Source organism: Pinus tabuliformis, chromosome 4_2 (genome assembly GCF_031772625.1).
Source record: "Pinus tabuliformis cultivar Carrire ecotype Pingquan chromosome 4_2, CPIR1, whole genome shotgun sequence".
Taxonomy (NCBI): Eukaryota; Viridiplantae; Streptophyta; class Pinopsida; order Pinales; family Pinaceae; genus Pinus; species Pinus tabuliformis.
In genome coordinates this window covers 268,646,756-268,669,503 of record NC_142304.1, presented here as the reverse complement: position 1 = coordinate 268,669,503, position 22,748 = coordinate 268,646,756, and the positions used below count along the sequence as shown (strand labels likewise).

The 22,748-nt window shown below is 42.3% G+C and overlaps 2 protein-coding genes across 11 annotated transcripts in view; one reads left to right on the top strand and one right to left on the bottom strand.

The window, feature by feature from the left end:
* The window catches only part of LOC149169014 (uncharacterized), an 86,065-nt gene extending 81,152 nt beyond the window's left edge, over positions 1–4,913 (top strand). The window contains exons 2-4 of the mRNA XM_089428056.1: positions 2,212–3,091; positions 3,252–3,646; positions 4,758–4,913. Coding sequence (XP_089284182.1) covers positions 2,212–3,091; positions 3,252–3,646; positions 4,758–4,913 — 1,431 coding nt within the window. The remainder of the gene's footprint in view (positions 1–2,211; positions 3,092–3,251; positions 3,647–4,757) is intronic.
* Positions 1–22,748, bottom strand: part of ABP1 (endoplasmic reticulum auxin binding protein 1) — a 464,381-nt gene that overhangs the window by 243,574 nt on the left and 198,059 nt on the right. For all 10 annotated transcript variants that reach the window (XR_016259770.1, XR_016259769.1, XM_089428517.1 and 7 more), the window contains exon 3: positions 20,645–20,848. Coding sequence is in view for 8 of the 10 variants with exons in the window: in XM_089428517.1 (XP_089284643.1) it covers positions 20,645–20,848 (204 nt within the window). In the remaining 2 variants the exon portion in view is untranslated. The remainder of the gene's footprint in view (positions 1–20,644; positions 20,849–22,748) is intronic.

The following is a 22,748-nucleotide window of genomic DNA, read 5'->3' as shown; positions in this document are numbered from 1 at the left end:
CACATGCCCCAAGCCTCCTCAACCTGTTGGCTAGACGGGGAGGGACAATCCCAACAAGCTTGGCTTGTGGGTATCATGCCAACTAGGGTATACTCTGCAAAGACCAAGATAGGGGAGCGTTAATTTTAGTTAACAATGGTATGTTCTATGCTTGGCACAATTACTTCAATGTTCCTTTAGCAGCCCAATTTCCAATTTAGATTTCCAGTAGCAATCACATTAACCATTAATCACATTGACAGTAAAAGTGGATAGAACATGAAACAAAATACAGAAGGCAAGCCAAGACAAGAGGACACCAGATTTGGCAGATGCCAGGGAAAAACCCCAATGCGGGGGAAACTCCTTGATCAACTCTTCTCATTATTATATCAAAATGTTCAGTAGAGAGAGAGAATACAATAGTCAAAATTGACTTGCCAAATTCAAGTCAAAACAGCGCTCTCAAAATTTGTGACTTTTTGCAGTAGTCAACAACCCTAACTAGAAAGTCCATGCTGGTCAAAGCAACAATATAATGTCTTCAAAATAGCTCGGTCTTCCCTAGTCAAACTCGGCCTGATCAGAAGGTCAAATTTACTGTTTTACGAAACGGCCGAGTTGAAACCGAAACGGCCGTTTCGGACCGTTTCAATAGCCAGCTCAATGACCCGGCCCATGACCCGGCTCGGCTGACCGAGTCAGCTATGACTCGGCCGAGTCATCCAATGACTCGGCCGAGTCATAGTTGACTCGGTCAACCCGGCCGGGTCCGTATTGACTCGGCCGAGTCATGGAAAGGACGGCTGGGCAGCGGTTTTTATAAAAAAAATTCATTTTTTTGCTGATATTTGGTAAAGTTAAGTAGGGTTTGTGGATTCCAAAGGGTAATGGAATATTGTTAAATGCTTTTGGGGTCCATTTCCCCCTCCCAAACTCTATTTAAGACAGCCAAATGCTCTCATTTCACTCACAGCAGTCTTATGCATTTGAGTGAGAGTCTTCTTTGAGAGTTAGTGAGCAGTTCTTGAGCTTGTTTTGGAGCAGCAGTGAGGAGTCTTGGAGGAGCATTGTAGCTGGAGTGAGGAGCTTCTTGGGCAGCCATTTGGAGCAGCATTGAGGAGCTGATTCTTGGAGCAAGCTTGAGGAGGCAGTTTGTGCCTGGAGGTATTTTTTTCCACCTCTATAAATCTGTTTTTACTTAGTAAATTTTAGGTGCATATCAAGATAGCTTAGAGAGTGTTTTTAGTCAAATAAATGAACATTGAATCAATTTTTATTTTTTTTTTTTCATTTTCAGATTGTTTTCCTAGTCAAAAAATGGCACCTAGAGCAAAAGATCCTGCTTGGGCATATGTTGAAATGGTTGATAGTGAGATGTGTTGCAAGTTTTGCCATAGGAAAATTAAGTCAGGTCCTGGGGGGATTCATAGGCTGAAACAACACTTGGCAGGGATTAAAGGCAATATTACTCCATGTCCCTCTGATCAAATTGGGGAGATTAGAAAGAATTTGTTGGAAAGCTTTGAAAAATTTAAAGAAGAAAAGACTAGGCAAAAAGAGATACAGGCTGAAATTGGGAGGAAGAGGGAGATACAAAGAATGATGGCTGCCAACCCCCACTATGAGTTTGAGGGTTCTTCCTCTATCCCTCAAACTGATGCATCAAACCCTTTCCGTTATGTTCCTCCCTCTTTTGCTTCTGTTCAAGATAAGGGAAAGGGTAGAATGAAGGGTGATGGGACTATCAAAAGTTTTTTCACTCACTCAGGCTCCTCTCCATCAGATGCACATGGTCCTGAAGTTAGTATTAGTAAAGGTCTTGCTCAGCCCACTTTAGATGACCATTGGAAGAAAGAATTGAGGGACACTGCTTGTGACTACATAGCTAGATGGTGGTATGATGCTGATATCCCCTTTAATGCTGCTCGTTCACCATATTATGAGCCAATGTTTGAGGCCATACATGCTGCTGGAAAAGGCTTCAAAGGCCCTACTATGCAAGAGCTAAGGGGGTTTCGTTTGCAGAAAGAAATTAAATCAATTAATGAGTATTTGCAAGATTTCAAGGAATCATGGGCAAGAACAGGGTGTACCATCATGTCAGATGGATGGACTGATCAAAGAAACCGTACCATCATAAACTTTCTTGTCTTCTGCCCACAGGGAACCATGTTTTTAAAATCAGTTGATGCATCTGATAAGGTAAAAGATGGCCACTTGTTGTTTCAGCTATTGGATGTGGGGGTGGCTAATGTTGTTCAAATCATCACAGACAATGCCTCTAACTATGTTCTTGCTGGTAGACTGTTAGAGGAAAAACACAAGACCATCTTTTGGACCCCATGCGCTGCACATTGCATAGACCTCATGCTTGAGGATATTGGAAAATTAGATTGGGTCAGAAACACTGTAGATAATGCCAAAAGCATAACAAAATTTATCTACAATCATACACTGGTTTTGAGTCTCATGAGGAAACACACTGGAGGCAAGGATATTATTAGGCCTGCCATCACTAGATTTGCTACACATTTTTTGACATTGCAATCTATGCTTTCCCAACATAGAAACTTGCAAAAGATGTTTTCCAGTGATGATTGGAATCAAAGCAGTTGGTCTAACAAACCAGAAGGCAGAGAATTGAAAAGGAAAGTCCATGATGAAACTTTTTGGAGAAAGGCAGCAGAGATTGTGAAGCTTGCTGAGCCACTAGTTAAGGTGTTGCGGTTGGTGGATGGGGAAAGGTTGGCTATGGGCTTCATTTATGAGGCTATGGATCAAGCAAAGGAGCAAATAAAGACAGCATACAAGGATAGAGTGGCAAAGTATGGGCCCATTTGGGCAATCATTGATGAAAGATGGAACAATCAACTCCATCGCCCTATACATGCAGCTGGGTATTTTTTGAACCCACGGTATCATTATAAAGCTAAGGAGTCAAGAGCTTTGAGGGGGGAGGTCAGAGATGGACTGGTTGATTGCATTGAGCGCATGGTCCCATCGGAGTCTGATCAGCTGCTGATACATCAGCAGGTCACATCCTTCAGCAATGCAACAGGTACCTTTGGGAAGAACCTAGCAAAGATTGCAAGAGAAGCAGATGAGCCAGGTAAACAAAAATTTCAATTTTCAATTTCTTAATGGTTTTACTTTTTTTATTAAAGTTTGTTAAATCATTTATAATTTGAAAGTTAGATATAATTTGTAATTTTGTTGAGCTTCAGCCTTCATCTAACTCATAATTCATTACACTCCTATGTTTTTTGCAGCACAATGGTGGGAGGCCTTTGGTGGCCAGTGCCCTGAATTGCAAAGGTTTGCAATTCGTATTTTGAGTCAAACTTGCAGTGCATCTGGGTGTGAGCGCAATTGGTCTGTCTTTGAGAGGATTCACACAAAGAAGAGAAACCGTTTGGAGCAAAAACGGTTGAATGATCTAGTTTTTGTCCAATACAACCTTCGGCTCAGACGGAACCAATTGCTGAACAAAAGACCTGATTCAGATCCCATTGTGTTGGAAGACATTGATCCAACATCAGATTGGGTAGTGGAGAGTCGTCTACCAGAGTTTGATCCTGATGAGGATCTTGAGATTGATCAACTTGGTGTTGAACATGCACTGCAGCCTGTTCAGTTGAATGCAGATCCCGATCCACCAGCCTCAGTCTCACAGCCAACTAGTAGGACTCCAGTTGTAGGTGCTTCGCCTTCCTCTGCTCAGCCACGACAGAAGCGCAGCCGCATTTGTACTCTATCTCAGCTTGCATCTGCTGCACAGCCTAGTGGTACTGGCACCACTTCTACAGTTGCAGTTGGAGACGATGATGATGAGGAGGAGCCATGGGGCCCCTTGTCTGACTCTGATGATGATGATCCAGAGATTGGTCGAGATGATCTTGGCTCCTCTGGCAGTAGCTACTAGCCTCCTTGGTTATTTGTATTTTGTTTTGACTCTTGAGTCTTTGATCATGTATGACAGACTACAGTTGACTATGTATTTACTATTGCCATTGGGTACCACCGTACCATTTTGATATAATGGATTGGTTCATGAGCCTACTTTGATCATATGTTGTCTTCCATGTATATTATAATGTTGTGTGTTTGGAAACTTGAATGAAAATCTTTAAAATTATGTTTAAAATATTTAAAATTATGTTATTTTATAAAAAAAAAAAATATTTAATGTATTTTTTACAACGACCGAGTCATTGAAATCGAGCCGGCCGAGTCCGAGTCCGAGTCTGAGTTGTAAAACATTGGTCAAATTCAACCCAAAACAATCCAATCAAAGTCATGTCCCTTCTCAAATACATTTGTAACAGGAAGAGAAACCAGCATTTTCGACTTAGGGACATAGGAGGAAATTTGACTTTATTTGGCTGCTAGTGGAATGTGGGGGCCACCCACATGTGAATTCGGAATGGGCCATTCGAATGGCTTGGAGGGAAGTCGAATAGCTGGATGGAGGCACCCACATGAGGCAAGGAAGGCACAAGGAGTTAAAAGGAGGAAGAAGCTCTCATTTGGATTTCATTCATACACCTTGCAATCAAAATTACTTGATTGTTCGCTTTGCTGTTTAGTTGAGTCAACCAGTTGTTTAGCCACGAATCTCTCAAGTGGGAGATTCAACCTTTTCCTTCGGGGAACCTTCCATCCCTGCCCTAGGGAGGCAGTTCCATAATCATTTCAAGAGATCCGGGAGTGTGTTACAGCACTACCATTCAACCACAAACAGGGAGTGTATTTCTGGCTAGCTGGAGAATATGCAGGAGGAGTTGGAGCTATCATTGATTAGACATTTGCCGAGAGAGTTAGAGGATTGGGAGAGCAGCAATAGGCCAGCATTCCTTGTGAGTTTTGGAGCCAGCAGAGCCAGTATCCCAGCAGTTCGAATTACTGGGCTTGGGGACAGCGCAGAGGGCTAGTCCAGCATTTTCATGGAGCTTAGGAGCAGGTGCCATAGGCCGGAAGCCCATCCGAGAAGTCAAGGGATTGATAGTAGGGGTCAACAGCACTTTGGGACCATTTCTGGGAGGATTTACAAGCAAATTCCAGCAGGCCGAGTTTTGCAATTGCAGCTAAAGTCAGGCTCCAAGGGGGTTGAATTTCATAATTCTAAACCAGCCAAAGTCCTTTGTGGGTTTTTTTGGGTTTAGGCAAAGGAGTCTAGGGTTATAAGCTTAAAAAAATTTGGGCACATGAATTAGATTTTTCAGCGATTCGAATCTAACAGAAAGGTAGTTTTCTAGGCAGCGCAGTGCAGATTGGTGCAGCAGTTGGAGCAGTCATCGAATCAACCATTTTCTCACCTGGGTTTGGTCATGCTTGTCCATTGAGACAAGCCCAGGTGCACCATTCTATTATCCATTGTATTTTGCCCTCAAAGAAGTAATAAAATGGCTCAACAGTTCTTTATTTGCAACATTTCCATGGGTGTTTAATGTGTATTTCGTTTTTATATTTTGCTGCACAGATTATTTGTTTTATATCACTTGTATTCCTATTTAGGAACATTACAGTGGTATCAGAGCCTAGTTCTTGGCTCATCTGTGGCGATTTGTCACCTATGAGAGAAGGGGAACAACAAAACATCACATACTGAAGGCAGAGGTACCGGAGCAGAGAAAGAGAACTGCAGATTACTATAGACACGGAGGACAGAGGGAAAGCAGTGGTAGAAGAGGAGGACATGGTGTAACCCAAGACTAGGGAAGAGATGACTTTCAACAGCCTCCTGAGAACCCTGAATGACTTAGCCAAGGGTCAGAAAGATATGTTGGAAGAGATAAAACTGCAGAACTAAGAGAGGACCATTCCTAGAGGGTTTATGTTTGGGGAAACTTCTGGAGCCTCTCAACCATTTGATCATCCCTCACCAGCAGCGCAGCACCCATCAGCTAGTGGACTAACTTGTGCCACACTACCTTCTATTGTACCAGTGGCAGAAATTGAACATGCAAGGGGTGCAGACCCCATCCAGATGGGAGACTATTTCAAAGAGTGGTAGTCTATGGATGCAGACTTTAGGAAAGCACTCTCCTTCAGAGATTTTTGCAAGCTCAAGTAGAGTGAGAAGAACAAGGGTTATGTAGGACACAGAACCCATAACTGAGCTGCAAAGGACCATTGGGAGGATGTACTTCCCTACTTTCGATGGCACTGCCAACTGCACAGCTATGGCTTGGGTTGAGAAGATGGACACCTACTTCCAACTCAACCAGATGACATAACAGGAAGCCATCAACATGTGCACGCTGCACATGGAGGGGCAGGGCAATCCCATGACTGGTGGTTTCATGGCTTGGCCACCCTAGGGCATACCCATGTGACTTCTTATGAGGACTTCACCAAGACGGTGGTGGAGCATTTTGACCAGAGAGATCTAGAGGCCCATTTTAGAGAGCTAACCCAACTGTGCCAAACAAGCAACCCAGAGCAGTACATCTCAGAGTTTCTGCGAGTATCAGTGATGGTTCCGGATCTATCAAAGGCTAGGAGGGTGTACACCTTCATTGAGGGCTTACTTGAGCCCCTGCATGGACTGGTGAAGTCACGCAAACCCTCCACGCTGCAGGAGGCAATTTTGTGCACCAGAGATCTACAAGGGGCCATCCCCAAGACTAGAGCATCTTTTCCTGCACAGACCCCTTTTCCACAAAAGGGGCATGAGACTAGACCTCCACCTTAGAGGACCACACAGGGGCAAGGGAAGCTAGATGACGAGATACGAAAGGAACTCAGGAGGAGGAAGTTGTGCTTCACATGCAGGGAGCCCTGGGCACTAGGCCATCGGTGCACTGCCGATAGAGCACACTATATTGAGGTTTTTCTGACAGTGACCAGGAGGACGAGGTGGAGCAGGAGTGTGGTGTGGGAGAGCGTGAGAGTCCGACAAATAGAGGGCCACCACCACCACCTCCAAAGGGAAGGGCATTCCATGCCTCATCTGAGGGAGTCCTTGCTTCCTTATACGGGATTCCTAAATTTTTGACATTGAGGATCAGAGGCATCGTACAAGGGCAGAGGGTGTCAGTCCTAGTTGACAGTGGGGCCACCCACAATTTCATAGATGCCCAGTTGGTTCAGAGGAGGGGCCTCACCACGGCTGAGTTTGAGGGCTTTTCAGTCCTAGTACCAGGAGACCATACCATACAGTGGACTCGTTATGTTCCTGCCCTGACAGTAGTTATGGGGAACTACTCAATGACAGACCATTTCTTTGTGGTCGATGTGCCAGACACCAACATGGTGATGGGTGTCCAGTGGTTGTATTCCCTTGGGCGAGTCACAACAGATTGGAGGAAGCCAGAAATGGAATTTAATGGGTCGGATGGCAAATTGGTAGTTCTGAGAGGCATGCAGTCTTATCCACCTCAGACAGTGTCGGCCCACAGGACAGAGGCAGATCTGCGACATGGGGACATTGCATGGGCAGTAGAGCTGAGGATTTCAGAGGTTGGGGGACAGGCTCAGCCACCACCACCAGACATACAGGCTTTGTTGGACAGATACGCAGTTGTGTTTGGGGACATTCCACCAGGGCAACCACCAGACAGGGGATTTAAGCACACTATTGAGTTGGAGCCAGGTGTGCAGGCAGTGATCACCACCCCTTATAGGCATCCCAAGGCCTATAAGGATGAGATAGAGAAGGTCATTCAGGAGCTGTTAACATTGGGCCATATCAGGCCAAGTTCCAGTCCCTTCGCTTCTTCAATAGTACTAGGGAAGAAGAAGGATTGAACCCTTCGTATGTGCATTGACTATCGGGCCCTCAACCTGAAGACATTGAAGAACCGGTACCCCATTCCCCGCATAGGTGAGCTGATGGATGAGCTTAGAGGAGCCAAGTACTTCTCTAAGATTGATCTGCGTCCAGGGTACCACCAAATCAGGGTTAGGGATTAGGATATCCCTAACACAGCTTTCTAGTGCCACTATGGGCACTTCGAGTTCCTGGTCATGCCATTTAGGTTGACCAACGCACCGGCCACTTTCCATTCATGCACGAACCATCTCTTCGGGTGACAGTTGAGGACGGTCATGCTCGTTTTCTTCGATGACATTCTGATTTACAACCGGACATGGGAGGAGCATCTCCAACACTTGGAGGAGGTACTACGCATCCTGGAGGAGCAACAGTTTTATGCCAAGCTATCCAAGTGCGAGTTTGGCTTGACAGAGATGCTCTACCTAGGGCATATCATCGGTGTTGATGGGGTGAAGGTCCATGAGGAGAAGATACGAGCCATCCAGGATTGGCCAATACCCCGAGATGTGACTGCGCTGAGGGGTTTCTTGGGCATTTGCACCTACTACAAGAAGTTTGTCAAGGGGTTCTCACAGCTGGCAGCACCCTTGACCGATTTGACCAAGAGAGGGGCTTTCACATGGACTGATGGAGCAGAGGTTGCCTTCGATCGCTTCAAGGAGGTGATGAGCAGTTGCCTGATCTTGGCACTTCCAAATTTTTCCTAGCCCTTCACCGTGGAGTGTGATGCATTCAGGGTGGGAGTTGGAGCAGCTTTTTCAGAGGATGGGCATCCCATTACTTTCAAGAGTCGAAAGCTCCTACCACATGAGTTGTCATATTCCATATATGACAAAGAGATGTTAGCCATCATGCATGCATTGTCCAAATTTCAACAGTACTTGGTGGGCAACAGGTTTCGGGTGAAGACTGATCACAACAGTCTTCATCACTTCATTGGGTGGCAGAGCCTCAATGACAGGCAGCAAAGATGGGTCAGCAAGGTGCAGAATTATGACTTTGACATAGAGTATGTGCAGGGAAAGCACAATGTGGTGGCCGATGCTCAATCTCGAAGACCAGCTGGTTTATCCCCCATGAGCATTTGCCATCATTAGAAGGCTCAGCTATTGGTGGAGTACTCCAAGGTCAAGAGGGCATGCGAGGTCTTGGAGAGTGCCCATGCAGATGAGCGTTATTGAGTGATGGATGACATCATCTATTACAAGGGGAGCATTTTCCTAGTAACCAACTCGCAGTTGAGAGAGAGGGTGCTCCAGGCAACACATGACTCACCATTATCCAGGCACCAAGGGTTCCGGAAAACATATATAACAGTTAGGGAGAGATTCACATGGAAGGGCCTCAAGGGGGATGTGTTGAAGCATGTACAAGAGTGTGAGGCATGTGAGAGGAACAAGAGGTAGTTGATACACCCTGCAAGATTGCTACAGCCACTTCCCATCCCCAAGGGGAAATGGGAAAGTATCTCTATGGATTTCATCACAGGGCTACCCACAATGCAGGGGAAGGACTGCATCTACGTAGTGGTTGATAGGTTAACCAAAAGAGCCCACTTTTTTGCCATCCCCACCAGATACACAGCTGCACAGGTTGCAAAATTGTTCTTTCGGGAGATTTTCATGTTGCACGGGCTCCCCAAGAACATTGTGAGTGACAGGGACAGCAAGTTCATGGGAGGCTTTTGGCAGGAACTTTTTAGATTGGTTGGGACCGAGCTCACTCCTAGCAGCAGCTATCATCCTCAAAGAGATGGCCAGACCAAGAGGGTTAATCAGTCGCTGGAGGATACCTGAGGAACTACGTGACCGATCAGCAGAGAGCTTAGATTCGATGGTTACATCTGGGCGAGTACTGCTACAACACCACCCACCACATGTCCATTGGTATGACTCCTTTTCGTGCTTTATATGGATATGATGCATTATCTTTTGCTGACATTGTTTTTGGAGACAGTCGGGCCCCAAAGGCCAAAGATTGGGTCCAAGAGAGCCAAGACATCCTCAAGGCTCTCAAGGATAACTTGGTGACAACCCAAAATCAGCAGAAGGTGTACGCAGACCGGCACAGGACAGAGAGGCATTTCGAGGAGGGGGACTTGGTGTACCTCTAGCTATAGCCTTACAGGCAGTCCACGCTGAAGCAGAAGGGGGTCGAGAAGCTACAGCCCCGCTTCTATGGGCCCTACCGGGTGATTAGACGAGTTGGGGAGGTGGCCTATGAGCTAGAGCTGCCTCTGGGGAGCAGGATCCACAATGTATTTCATGTCTCATGCCTTAAAAAGGTGTTGGGACAACAAGTGACAGCAGCAGCAGATTTACCCCCACTGGATGATGAGGGCCACTTGGTTTTGGAACCTGAGGCCATCTTGGAGAGCAAGGAAAGGAAACTGAGGAGCAGGACCATCAGGGAGTTCTTGGTGCGTTGGAAGAACTTGCCAGATGAGGATGCCACCTGGGAGGGTGAGCATATTTTGGAGCACCCAACTTTGAGGTTGCTTGAGGGCAAGCAACATTTGGGAGGGGAGGATTGTCATGTCCCTTCTCAAATACATTTGTAACAGGGTGTTGCTACACAATTTTGCACAATTTTGGCTAAGGAAGAGAACCCATCATTTTCGACTTAGGGACTTAGGAGGAAATTCGACTTTATTTGGCTGCTAGTGGAATGTGGGGGCCACCCACATGTGAATTCGGACTGGGCCATTCAAATGGCTTGGAGGGAAGTCGAATAGCTAGATAGAGGGGGCCACATGAGGCAAGGAAGGCCCAAGGAGTTAAAAGGAGGAAGAAGCTCTCATTTGGATTTCATTCTTACACCTTGCAATCGAAATTACTTGATTGTTCGCTCTGTTGTTTCGCTAAGTCAACCGACTGTTTAGCCATGAATCTCTCAGGCGAGAGATTCAACCTTTCCTTCGGGGGACCTTCCGTGCCTGCCCTAGGGAGGCAGTTCCATAATCATTTCAAGAGATCCGGGAATGTGTCACAGCAATCCCATTCATCCACAAACAGGGAGTGTGTATTTTTGGCTAGCTAGAGAATATGCATGAGGAGTTGGAGCTATCATTGATCAGACATTTGTCAGGAGAGTTAGGAGATTTGGATAGCAGCAATAGGCCAGCATTCCATGGGAGATTTGGAGCCAGCAGAGCCAACATCCCAGCAGTTCAAATTCCTGGGCTTCGGAACAATGCAGAGGGCCAGTCCAACGTTTTCTTGGAAGCATAGGAGCAGGTGCCATAGGCCGGAAGCCCATCCAGGAAGTCAGGGGATTGATAGTAGGGGTCTGCCTAGCACTTTGGGACCATTTCCGGGAGGATTTACAGGCAGATTCCAGTAGGCTGAGTTTTGTAGTTGCAGCTGAAGTCGGGTTCCAAGGGGGTTGAATTTCAGAAGTCTAAACCAGCCAAATTCCTTCGTGGGTTTTTCTGGGTTTAGGCCAAGGAGTCCGAGGTTAAAAGCTTATAATTTTCTGGGCATAAGAAGTGGACTTTTCAGCCATTCGAACCTAGCAGAAAGGCAGTTTTTTGGGCAGTGCAGTGCAGATTGGTGCAACAGTTGGAGCAGTCATCGGATCAGCCATTTTCTCACCTAGGTTTGGTCATGCTTGTCCATTGAGACAAGCCCAGATGCACCATTCTATTATCCATTGTATTTTTCCCTCAAAGAAGTAATAGAATGGCTCAACAGTTCCTTTTTCGCAGCATTTCCATGGGTGTTAGATGTGTATATCTTTTTTATATTTTGATGCACAGATTATTTGCTTTATATCACTTGTATTCCTATTTAGGAACATTACAATCAAACTCATTCAAAGGAGAGAAAATTGTTGTAATTTTATGCGGCCAACCTGCAATTTTGTCTGCGGTCAAATTTCTCAGAAAACCTTGGTTTCTATGCCAAAAGATGTGGCTTGCTGAGACAGAAATATCCCCAAAAGATCGAAATCAAATGATGCCCAGAAGGTGTTGGTCAACGCTGGTCAAACTGCAGTCAACTCTGTAATTTCGGCCCTGTAATTTAGCTTCTGAAATTCGTCCTTCTTGATCCACACGTGTGAGAGAGAAGAATGTCCAACGTAGTACGAACCAATGAGAGGAGGAGAGAGAATGTGTGAATGGTGAAGATGCCAAATGAGGTGAGAGGTCACTTGTATTTGTAGAATTCATTGTGGGTGAAGAGACACGTCCATTGGGCTTCTTGAGCCTACATGATGATGTGGTCAACTTGAACAATTTTTTCACATATGTGGGCATAAATTCAAAATCACACTTCTACTTGTCCAAATGAGATGATCTTTATATCAATTTTGGTCCTCTCGAAAAGAGGAATTTAATGCAATCATCACCTCCATCAAAGGAGTTGTCCCAAGGTGGAATTTGGACCTATTTGACAATTTTAACAGGGAGCAACATCTCCAACCCTATGGGTAACAGATAAGGATGATATCTTATTGTCCAGAGATTCCTCAACCCCAAGAGCCCTCCATCTAAATTCCACACCCTGGGAGCTCAAATAGGGGGGAAGAGTTGGTTCAATGTCCTCAATCAATGATGCTTTCTGTAGATCAACAACATATCATCGTGCTTGTATCTGGTAATCATCATGTCTCAGTAGCAGTTGTACCCTGTTCATACAGGACATCAAATCAAATATCATATTAGAACAATATATATATATATATATCACAAAAAAGGATACCATAGTCATCCTCCCTCTCACGGAGGTGCCCGCCACAAGCCTAAGCTTGTCTCTTACAACAACATTGTCTCAGTATATGAAGGTATCACAGTCCCAGCGATATACGAGATTCTTTGCCAATCGGACCATCCATGTCATATATAGAACCTGCTCAAACATCTCTCCGAAGAGCTTCTTTATCCTACCTCATAACCAGCCATGCTAGAAACATCGTACTCAACCTCGGTCGTGCTTAAAGCTATGGACTCTTCATCCAAATTAACATGGCAGATCTCATACGAGGAAGCGCCCAAATGTGTTTGTCAATAACGATCCCAAATATCATCAATACATCCATGCAATCACATATCATAGAATAAATATCTCATATCAAAAAATGATCCACCCATGCAGATATTTCGAAGGGTGCTCGATGGCAACTCAATGTGTGTGAAGTGGCTCAATTATGAATTCACTTAGGTTCTATGCACAACATGTATATATACAAATGAGCGTTCAAACGGAACATCAATGCTTCAATCAATTGTCGGTTGCCAAGTCAAGTTCAACATTATCTCTTCATAATTTCTTGAAATTCAATTGGTGTGTTCAAGGATTTGCATTTCCGATTTCCAAAAAATTCTTCAACAACTTCCCGATATAGATTTTCTTTTCCAAACTTCAGAAAGTAATTCATCATGCCATGACTCTTCATTTTAGGCTTCAAAAGCCAACTCCCTCTTACTTTGATCATCAGAGGCTCATTACCTATCAAGAGTAGACCATCAACATGTAAAACCCAAAATCAAAATCCTACCTTCTACCATTTTTGAAGTAGGGGTTTGGATTGACACATCTTCTTGACTTCACCAAGTAACTGTCAATGCAGACACATCAGGCTCAGGGAGCTTGCTTCATACAATGCTTTCTGCAAACATAACACTTTACCAAACCAATATGCTCAGCCTTACATAAATCAATAATGTGCAATCAAATCAAATAAGTCAGTTTATCAAAACTTTAGATGCCAAATCAAAAACTAATATCAAACTCATCAATATCACTATATCAAATTGTTTAGACCCGGTGACAGCTAGAGCTCATATCCAAATATCATGTTATGACTTCATCTATTATCGTGCCAACAAATTGTCATATACCAATCAATATCAAACCAAACTTCATCAAGTCATCCTCATGATCATAATATAAATCATTTCTGTCACTAGATGCAAATGCATACACCAAGGATAAGTCATGCAAGTTCCATCCATTTATTGTGAGATTACTTCATACTGAATCACAATTGTTTATACTTCAACCAATGTGTCAAAGATAATGATGTCAACACAGAATATCTATTGAATACCAATATAAGTCACTGAAAGTCACTATGCCCATATAGCATTGTTATCAAGGAAAATCATCAGTCGTCAAATCAAATCATTAGTCATCAGGTCAAAACCCAAATTTGCTATCACAGTGAGATCTATAGCCCAAAACATATCTCAACATCAAGTCAAAGTTCTAAATCATTATCAAGCATCATGTCAAAACTCCAAACACTGCTTATCTATATCAATTAGCCAAATCTAGTCAAACCCTTGCAACTGCTATCAAACACTATCATACACAAGCATCAATGATCAAATCATGACATATTGATATGCATATCCCGGTCACCTGCAAACACAAGTTTAGTCAACACATTCACATTCAAACTTCCCTACTCATAGAAATTTTTGTTGTCTGCTCCATGTCTATAGGATTGTCATCCTCCTGGTGCATTCCTGATTTTATGTATAAGGCTTTAGTTTTATGATCTACAGGCATAACCACACGCACAGGCCTTCTTTCGTGCTATTGAGAGGCTACAGTCGCACCCTTAGGCTTGCTTTCATGCGGTTGAGGCTTAGAGTAAGGAAAACTTTGTTTCTTAGACCAAAACTTTGCTGCAGACCAACAATATCAGATATTTGTCTATTCATGTCCATAAATCTTACTTCAACAATAAAGAATCTTTTGTACATATAATGCAAATGATAGTAGGTGTAGGGATCTTATGGAGACTTTCTCCCTCTTAATGAGTAACCCCTTCAACCAATATTATTCAAGTCACCAACCTATCCATCATGGTCATAACATGTTATCATCAGCTACTTCATCATCATATATAAACATGGCATCAAACTTTCATCAAGAGTTAGAGTCTTATGATTAGGGCAGCAGACAGGTGTAACATCATACTTCAAAGATCATGAACACAATAGTACTTACATTAAGTCAGGTCATTCAATTTTACCATATGCCATAATTACCAAGCTCATCAAAACTCAACCACGGTCAACAAAAGATCATAAATATCAATCTTATTGTTATACTTCTATCGTCATGGTTACCATGCTTATCACAAACATTATCAATAGTATCAAGTTACCATCTATTAGAATCAAGGAGCTAGCCTTCTTTATGGGATCAAGATATCCAAAATGATAGAAAACATTAAGTATATCAATATATCAAAGATCAATATTAAGTAGCTTCATAGAATCAAGAAGTTCATTATGTCTAAAAGGTAAGATACTTGTTCACTACCAAGTGCATCATTTCATCATAGGTATCATGAATCAAACTTCCTTTCATATGCATACATGAGCCATTTGTGAAGGAGACATTCTCATCATACCTTAGGGCTTACCTTGCCATCCAATATTACAATTGAAACATAACATTGAAACAATATACCATACATACCTTGTAATATTCAGATACTTGTGCACCTTCTTATTTGTCATAGGCAGTTGTATCATTTTGACAACTTTTCATAAAGTGCCTCTTTCACTTTTCCAACGCTAGTTCTTCTCTTCCTGCACTAGCCATGATCCTCAAAAGGATCCACTTATCACAACCCATCGGGAGGTTAGAAGCATCCAAATACTCAAATATTCATGCAAGAAGTATAAGTAATAATCAAAACAATAATTAGATCCATAAGTCAAAACAAAATTAAAGACATAAAGGAGCACCATATATCGAAAAGTACTTATCTTCAATGAGAGGTGATCATCTCCCTCTTGAAACAGCCTTTAAGAGCCATCACTGTCCATTGTCCATATAACAATGTTGCCTTCAATATTTCAACCAACTTGATCAACAACCAGGCCTAATAGAGACCATCCCATCTAGGGCTTCATCAAATCTAGCACAAGTACTTGAACATCTTCCCATTGATCATGCTAGGGTCTCTAGATTTCATATCTCAAATCTTTGCCATAAACCCGGGTTTCTCTCAAACCCTAACCTCATACTATCCATCAAACCCTAATAACCAAATTGCCTGGGGTTTCATTCAAACCCTAGAATTCTTTTAGGTCTCCTCCATCCTCTCTTGCTTCCATCAATGGTGTCATCATAGGGGTGATCTTCATAACTTTTCTTCAGCCCAACTTTGATTCCATGTTAATTTTTCTTAAGGCTATATTGTTCTTTGCTTTGATAATTGCATTTCTTCATTTACACATTAAATTCACCACATAACATCATAACATTATTCAGATTTACATCATTATTCAGCAACATATGCAACTACGTAGAAAGAAAAATATCATCATCATCACTGCAGTGGAACATAAAGGAATAATAGAAGAAAATCATTCACACATAGGGACACCAGGATTGGTCAGAGACCAGGGCAAAACACACTATGGGGAAAACCCTTTCAAATTCTTCTTATTAGATTGTCATTGAATGATTATGAACCCAACAATGCTCATACTCAAAAACCCTGATTCAGAAGCCTATAATGAACTGTCACAGTCTGCAGTCAACTGCCAAACATTGCGGTCAATGAGTGGAAACTTCGAACAACTGAAATTTCAACCTTTAGGTCCCAATCGCATGGATGAGGAGTCTTGTGTGTGACTGAGAGGTTTTAGCCACTCCCTTGAGCTTGTAAGCCAGCGACTGCAACCCAAAGAATCCTTTCCCAAGCCAGCGACTGTAATCCAGAACCCTAGTTTCCAGTCGCATGGAGAATGAATTGTGCATGCAACTGAGAGGCTTCAATCGCACGGATGAGCCTACCAACAAGCGACTGCAGTCGATATCTCTATGTGTTAGGCCTGCGACTGAGGCCCAAAACCCTAAAACAGAGATGTGAGCTTCGAACCCTGCAATTTCACCTTTGTGGGAACCCATTCCTCCACGGATCTGCCTTAGACCTATGCGAGCCAAAAACAAAAAGGAGAATAGAAGAATGTCTCATGTTGTTATTCAAATGAGGTTGAGGTCACTTGTATTTATAGCCTTCCAAGGGTATCCAATTCGCTTTAGGGTTGACCTGATCAAATATGCACATGTGGGCTTATAATTCAAAAATACACTTTCCCTTGTCCAAATTTTATGATCTCTAGTCGATTTTGGTCCTCTCGAAAAGAGAAATTCAATGCAATCATCATCTCCATCAAATGAGTTGTCCAAAGTGGAATTTGGCCCTAGTTGCCAATTTTAACAATCTGAGACAAATGAGGGGACACCGCCTTTTATTGGCTTGGAGGCGGTGTTTTTGGAGGTAAACAACCCGTAGTTTCCCTCCAGACCACCTTAGAAGCCGCAAAAAAACTTCCCGGTGGGTCCACGACCGATGTGGCAATGAACCAGCCGATTTATAACGGAAGTTTATCTGTAGCATTGGTGCTTGCTCCTGACTCCTTTTGAAAATCAATGGTACCTTGGAGTACACATCGTTTTGTTTCCCATCCTAATATGGAAGTCCATCTGCTCCTCCTTATAGCTAGAGAAATATTCTCTAACCCCTATCATATGAGTCAATGCTCCACTGTCTATATACCAGACACCCTGTGAAGTTGATTCTAACAAGCAAGCAAATTTGTCCTCCAACCTGGAAGACAAATTTGAAGCCTCCTAAATGTCAATTCTGTCCATGGTCATAGAAAAGACAATTTGTGTGTTATTCCTCTTTTACCCAACGCTAATTTTTCCACTGCAAAACGTTATGCGTCCAACCAGAAGTCTGCTCAGCGAAAATCTGAGCTATTGTTGCTCCCTCTAACTGCTAGAATCACTAAATCTGGAAAGTCGAATTTTTCTGCCAACCTACATTGAAAAATCGAACTCCTGCCCAGCAATTCGAACTGCTTGTCTGAGCACTATGCAACCTCTAAGAATTTCGCCATGTTGCTCCCTCTAAACAACAAAATTCTCCCCTTCGCTTCTAAGCTTCTCAGCTGATCACTTAAGCTCTGATACCATGTGAAAATTTCATGTATTGCAGTAACTGGAAAATATTCTCCTAACTGTAAATTTAATTTTGCAGTTTATTTGCTATGACAAATAATGAATAGAATCACAACTGCAATTTTCACCATAAAAAATATTGCGGAAAATAAAATACTGAAAACTGAGAAATTCTAACAAACACACAAGAATTGTGACACCATTATTTTTGGACAATTGTCCCCAGAAAAACCCAATGTGAGAAAACTGATGTAGCAGTTGAGGGTTTTATTATTTATGCAGCTACAGAAATTCTGAGTACAATAAAATGACACCAAACTGGCGTTTATATCTGAGAAAAATACTAGCAAAAATATCTAACGAAATTTACCCTCCTCCTCAAGCAATCCAGCAATAGAGCCTCAAAACTAGCTTTGGAACCCTCTGTGTCAGCCTTCTACGCTAATTTTGCGCAAGCCCTACTCGTACTGCACTGAAAGTCTGAAACTGCCTCTGATGTGACGTCTAGACTGTTGCTGCCACTAGAAGTGATTCTTTCGGCCTCCTGGAAATTTTCCCAGCCTCTGGAAGTTTAATCAACCCTCCTTCTCGCTGAATCAAACTACCTAACTTGAGGCACTGCACAGTGCCAACGCTGCCTCCTGAGGAATATTTTCAGCCTTCTCTTCTGACTCTTTCGGAACTGGGGACTGCAGAAATCTGCTACTTTGTCCCTCTACCACCTGCAACTTGACCTCTGACTCTATTTCTCCTGCCGAATCAGTTGCACTAGAAAATTGAACTATTTAGATCACTGAGTATCTACACTAGTGTGTTCTCCATCTACCTATCGACGACTTCTTATAATCCTCTATTGGAGCACCAACAACCAAGATTAGAACTTAATCAAGGGCCCAGATTAATTTCCTGTCAATCCATGTGAGTTTCTAGAGAATTTTCACCTTGACTTAATTAATTCTGAATAATTAACCAGTTTTGCTAAGTTTAGACTTGGGAAACATTAAAAAATAGGTTAATAATCTAATTAAGTCATCTCTTGGTGGAATTTCCAGAAACGATTTCTGGGTTATGAAGATATCATGTATTCTAGCCTCTCCACCAAGTTTCGTGACTAGAACACATCTGATGTTACAGAAACTAACACATAGATGACATGCATTAAGGAATCATCTGCATATATCCATGAATATTACAACTTTAAAAGTATCCAATGATTTCAATCCATGAGAAATTAATAATGCTAACCTTTGCATTGTAAGAAGACAATTATGCAAATCTGGATCCGTGGCAAAATTGTGATGGGGAATATTGTTGTGTGTAGACCTCTTCTATCAATATTATTGCCAGCAGGACAAAATTTCCATGCCACCAAAAAACCTGGTCATAATCAAGAAGGCTGATCTGAAGCAATGATTGGTGATTTATAACGATATTTTTCTTTTGTTGGGTTCTCAAATCATTGTTTGCTAAGGCACCTTGTATGTAAAATGGATACAAAAAGTGAAATGCTGAAGAGTTTTTGCTACGGCACTGGTGGAGGTTGAGGAAGATTGAACTGCTTCCAACGAGATGCACATATTGTTCATCATATTACAAGCAATCTGCAGCTATTTCTCCTCTAGATCTTACACAGAAAAACAACATTCTTCCTCTGGATCTTGTCATGGGGGATTTTAAAAACAGATCATTCTACAAATCTAGAAATGAAAAAGAAAGAAATTGCAGATGTAATTTTTGATCTCATGACCAATTGAACCAACCAGATCCAAAATGAATATTTTTACATATCTGTCACTTCATTCTCTCTTTCACACACAAGATCTACAGAACTATGTTCCAAGATACACACTAAAACAATGCCCAATTAAATCAGCATGGAATCAAGATAACTATGACCTTGTTTTTCATGTGTTGTCTTCATCTAATTGCAGATTCCTTTTGCTTGGGACAAATCTTTTCATCGTGAACCAACAAGAGATCTCTACTCACACCTCATGTTCCATGGATTGCTACCATGAAGCAACTACCAGGCCCCTTAACACTCACAAAGGCTCTGATAGAGCAAGAGATCTCTACTCACACCTCATGTTCCATGGATTGCTACCATGAAGCAACTACCAGGCCCCTTAACACTCACGAAGGCTCTGATAGAGCAAAAGCAAGCAAAATAAGAAAACTTGGCGGAAAAAGCTTTAATCCATTCTCTACACATTGTACTACTCTCATGATGCAAATTATAATACATGAACTTTTACATCTAGATCTTATTAAAAACTCATCACTGGATAATGAGAACACCTCATCAATAGATAAGGTTCACAACTCATATCAATGCAGTCTCGAACATTGTGATTGTCTAGGGACCCACAGCCTAACAGCCTATGTGATGTTATAGGGTATCTTTCTATAGTGTTAATCCCTGTGTTGGGATTTCACTCTACATTAATAGTCCACTTACGATTCTTCTTCTTATATATACTAATTCTAACGCACTACCCTTGTCAAGCCAATCTACTATTTACATTACATTTTACCACTTATATAGCCCCCATTAGGATCATAACAGTAACTAACATGTCACTCCTAATCATGAAAAAATAATATCCAGACATTAAGTCTCGACTTACCCCCATAAAGCATCTTACTTCTATATATTGACCAACTTGAGAAGAGAAGTTTTATGCTCTACATTTTTGGTTTTGTTTTAAACTTTTATGTACTTGAATCTAGCACACAGTGTTTTAACTTTTTACCATTCTCCACCGTTGTTTGTTGCCTTAGACTATATCATGGATGAACATGTGCACTCTGCTTAAAGATCCTTTGGATGGAAATAAATTGCAATAACTCATGTGCCTCCTAGTTACTTAAACTTCTACAAATTTACAGAAGTAAATCACATTTATGTCAGACACTTAAAGAACACTTAGAATACATAATAAATCACCTGGTGTGCAGCATTCACAGGGATAGTGAATGTACTATTAGTGAATACTGCAAATTCTTGAGGCTCTCCAGGATATTTCTTGTGTGAATCTGCAGCCAAAAGAAGTGTTCCCCTCCCTTTCATCACCAGGAAAACCTCTTCGCATGAGTGTCTGTGTATTGGAGTTCGAGATCCTGGCACAAATGTTTGAATCCAAATTTCTACCTGCAACAGACAATCTGTTAAATTGAAGAATTGAACAAACTCCATTAAAGCAATGGTCAAGAAATCGGCAAATACTAAAAGGAGCGAAGAAGAAAGAGATGACTTTCTCAAACTAGGAGTGTAGAACAGCAAGAGCAGAATGAAAGCTACAACATATAAACCCTGGCCCTCTTCAACAAGCCTTTCTTTTTTGGAATAAATCATAAACAAAAGAATCGATACACACAATGGTAATTCGACTACTTGGATGGCAAAGGTGTATAGAATGAGTAATCAGCATGCACACTGGTAACTTGACAACTTGGTTGACATATTGCAGTTGAATGTCAATACAATGGCATTCTGTTATTTCTTCTGTAAAAACTAGGTCATATCTTATACTACCATGTCAAGGAGAGACGACACCTCTCATTGAGCCCAGCATTCATTCCTAGCTCTTACACTCAAGAAGCAGCCATACTTTGCCTCATTTCCCAGACATAAATCACTAATAATCCCTTTTAATAATCTAGGAACACAAGGGATGTTGATGTTTTGGGTAGCATCAAGAGTATTCTCACGTGTGGGGCAAGTGGCCTAAGTGATGGGGCTTTGCACCTATAGACCCATAGTATTCTGATGACCCATGGTATTGTACCCTTCGAAAAAGTATAAGTACAAGGGTGAGTGATTCATTCTTGTTGTTGGAAAGAGCACATCTTATGGAGGAGAAGGCCAAGTAGGCCTTAGACCTATGGAGGGCCGAGAAGGCCTGTGGTGGTTCAAAAAAAAGCATCTTGTAGGGCCTGTAGTGGTCCACAAGAAAGCTTCTTGTGTAGGAGAAGCCCAAATAGGCCTCAGACCTGTGGAGGGCCGAGAGGGCTTGTGGAGGTCAGCAAGAGAGAATCTTGTGGAGAAGGCCAAGTAGGCCTTAGACCTATGGAAGGCCAAGAACGATTGTAGTCCTAAACTTAGATCCTTTTTGGGGCTGAATGCACTAATTTCTCCAAGAGGTAGGAGAAGTCAATCTAGCACAATCTTTTTTCCCTTGGCTTTAAGGGGAGGAAAAAAATTAAAAAAATGAAAGAATAAGAGCATCTGTGATCGGCAAGAAAGTATCCTGTGGAGGAGAAGGTCGATAGGGCCGAGTTGGGCTGAGCAGGCCTGTTGACAGTGGAGGGGGAAAAGAGGGCCAAGAAGGGCTATTGACAACTGAGAATTCCGAGAGGACAAAGAGGATCAAGAGGGCATGTTAACAACAAGAGGGCCATGAGGGCCTACTAACAACTGAGAAGGCCAAATGGACTAAGAGAGCCGAGAGGGCCTGTTGATAGCCAAGAGGGCTTGCTGACAACCAAGAGGACTAAGAGGGTCTGCTGACAGCAAGAGGGCTGAGAGGACTTGTTGACAGCAAAGAGGGTCGAGAGGGCATGCTGTTCCCAAAGAGGGTTGAGAGGGAGATGTGTAGAGACACAAGACATTGGGAGAGAGATTCTCTCAACAAGACATTGGGAGAGATATTCTCTCAAGTCAGCAAGAGATCTACATGAGAAATATTGCAGGTTTGTTGTAAGTGAGATACTTAGTTGTGTCGAGTCTGAGGAAGGAGCACAAAACAGCAAAAGGGGATCCAAATAAACTAAATCAAGGATGGATCTAGGGCTTGATCAGTTGGATCAAAGATCCAAGGTAATTTTTGTATATGTAGTTTACTACAGGGCCATTATACCAATAAGGGGACCTAAATAGGTTCTAAGAAGAATTTAATGAAGAACTGTTGATTGGGAAAAAATTGTGTGTAATATGTTACTGTGCATGATCTGATTTCTAGTTTTATAGGTTCTGCTATGCAAAATTTGTTTCCGATTAGACATGTGTGTTTCAGTTCATTAGCTACTTTACATAGCTATTAGGAAGTTGT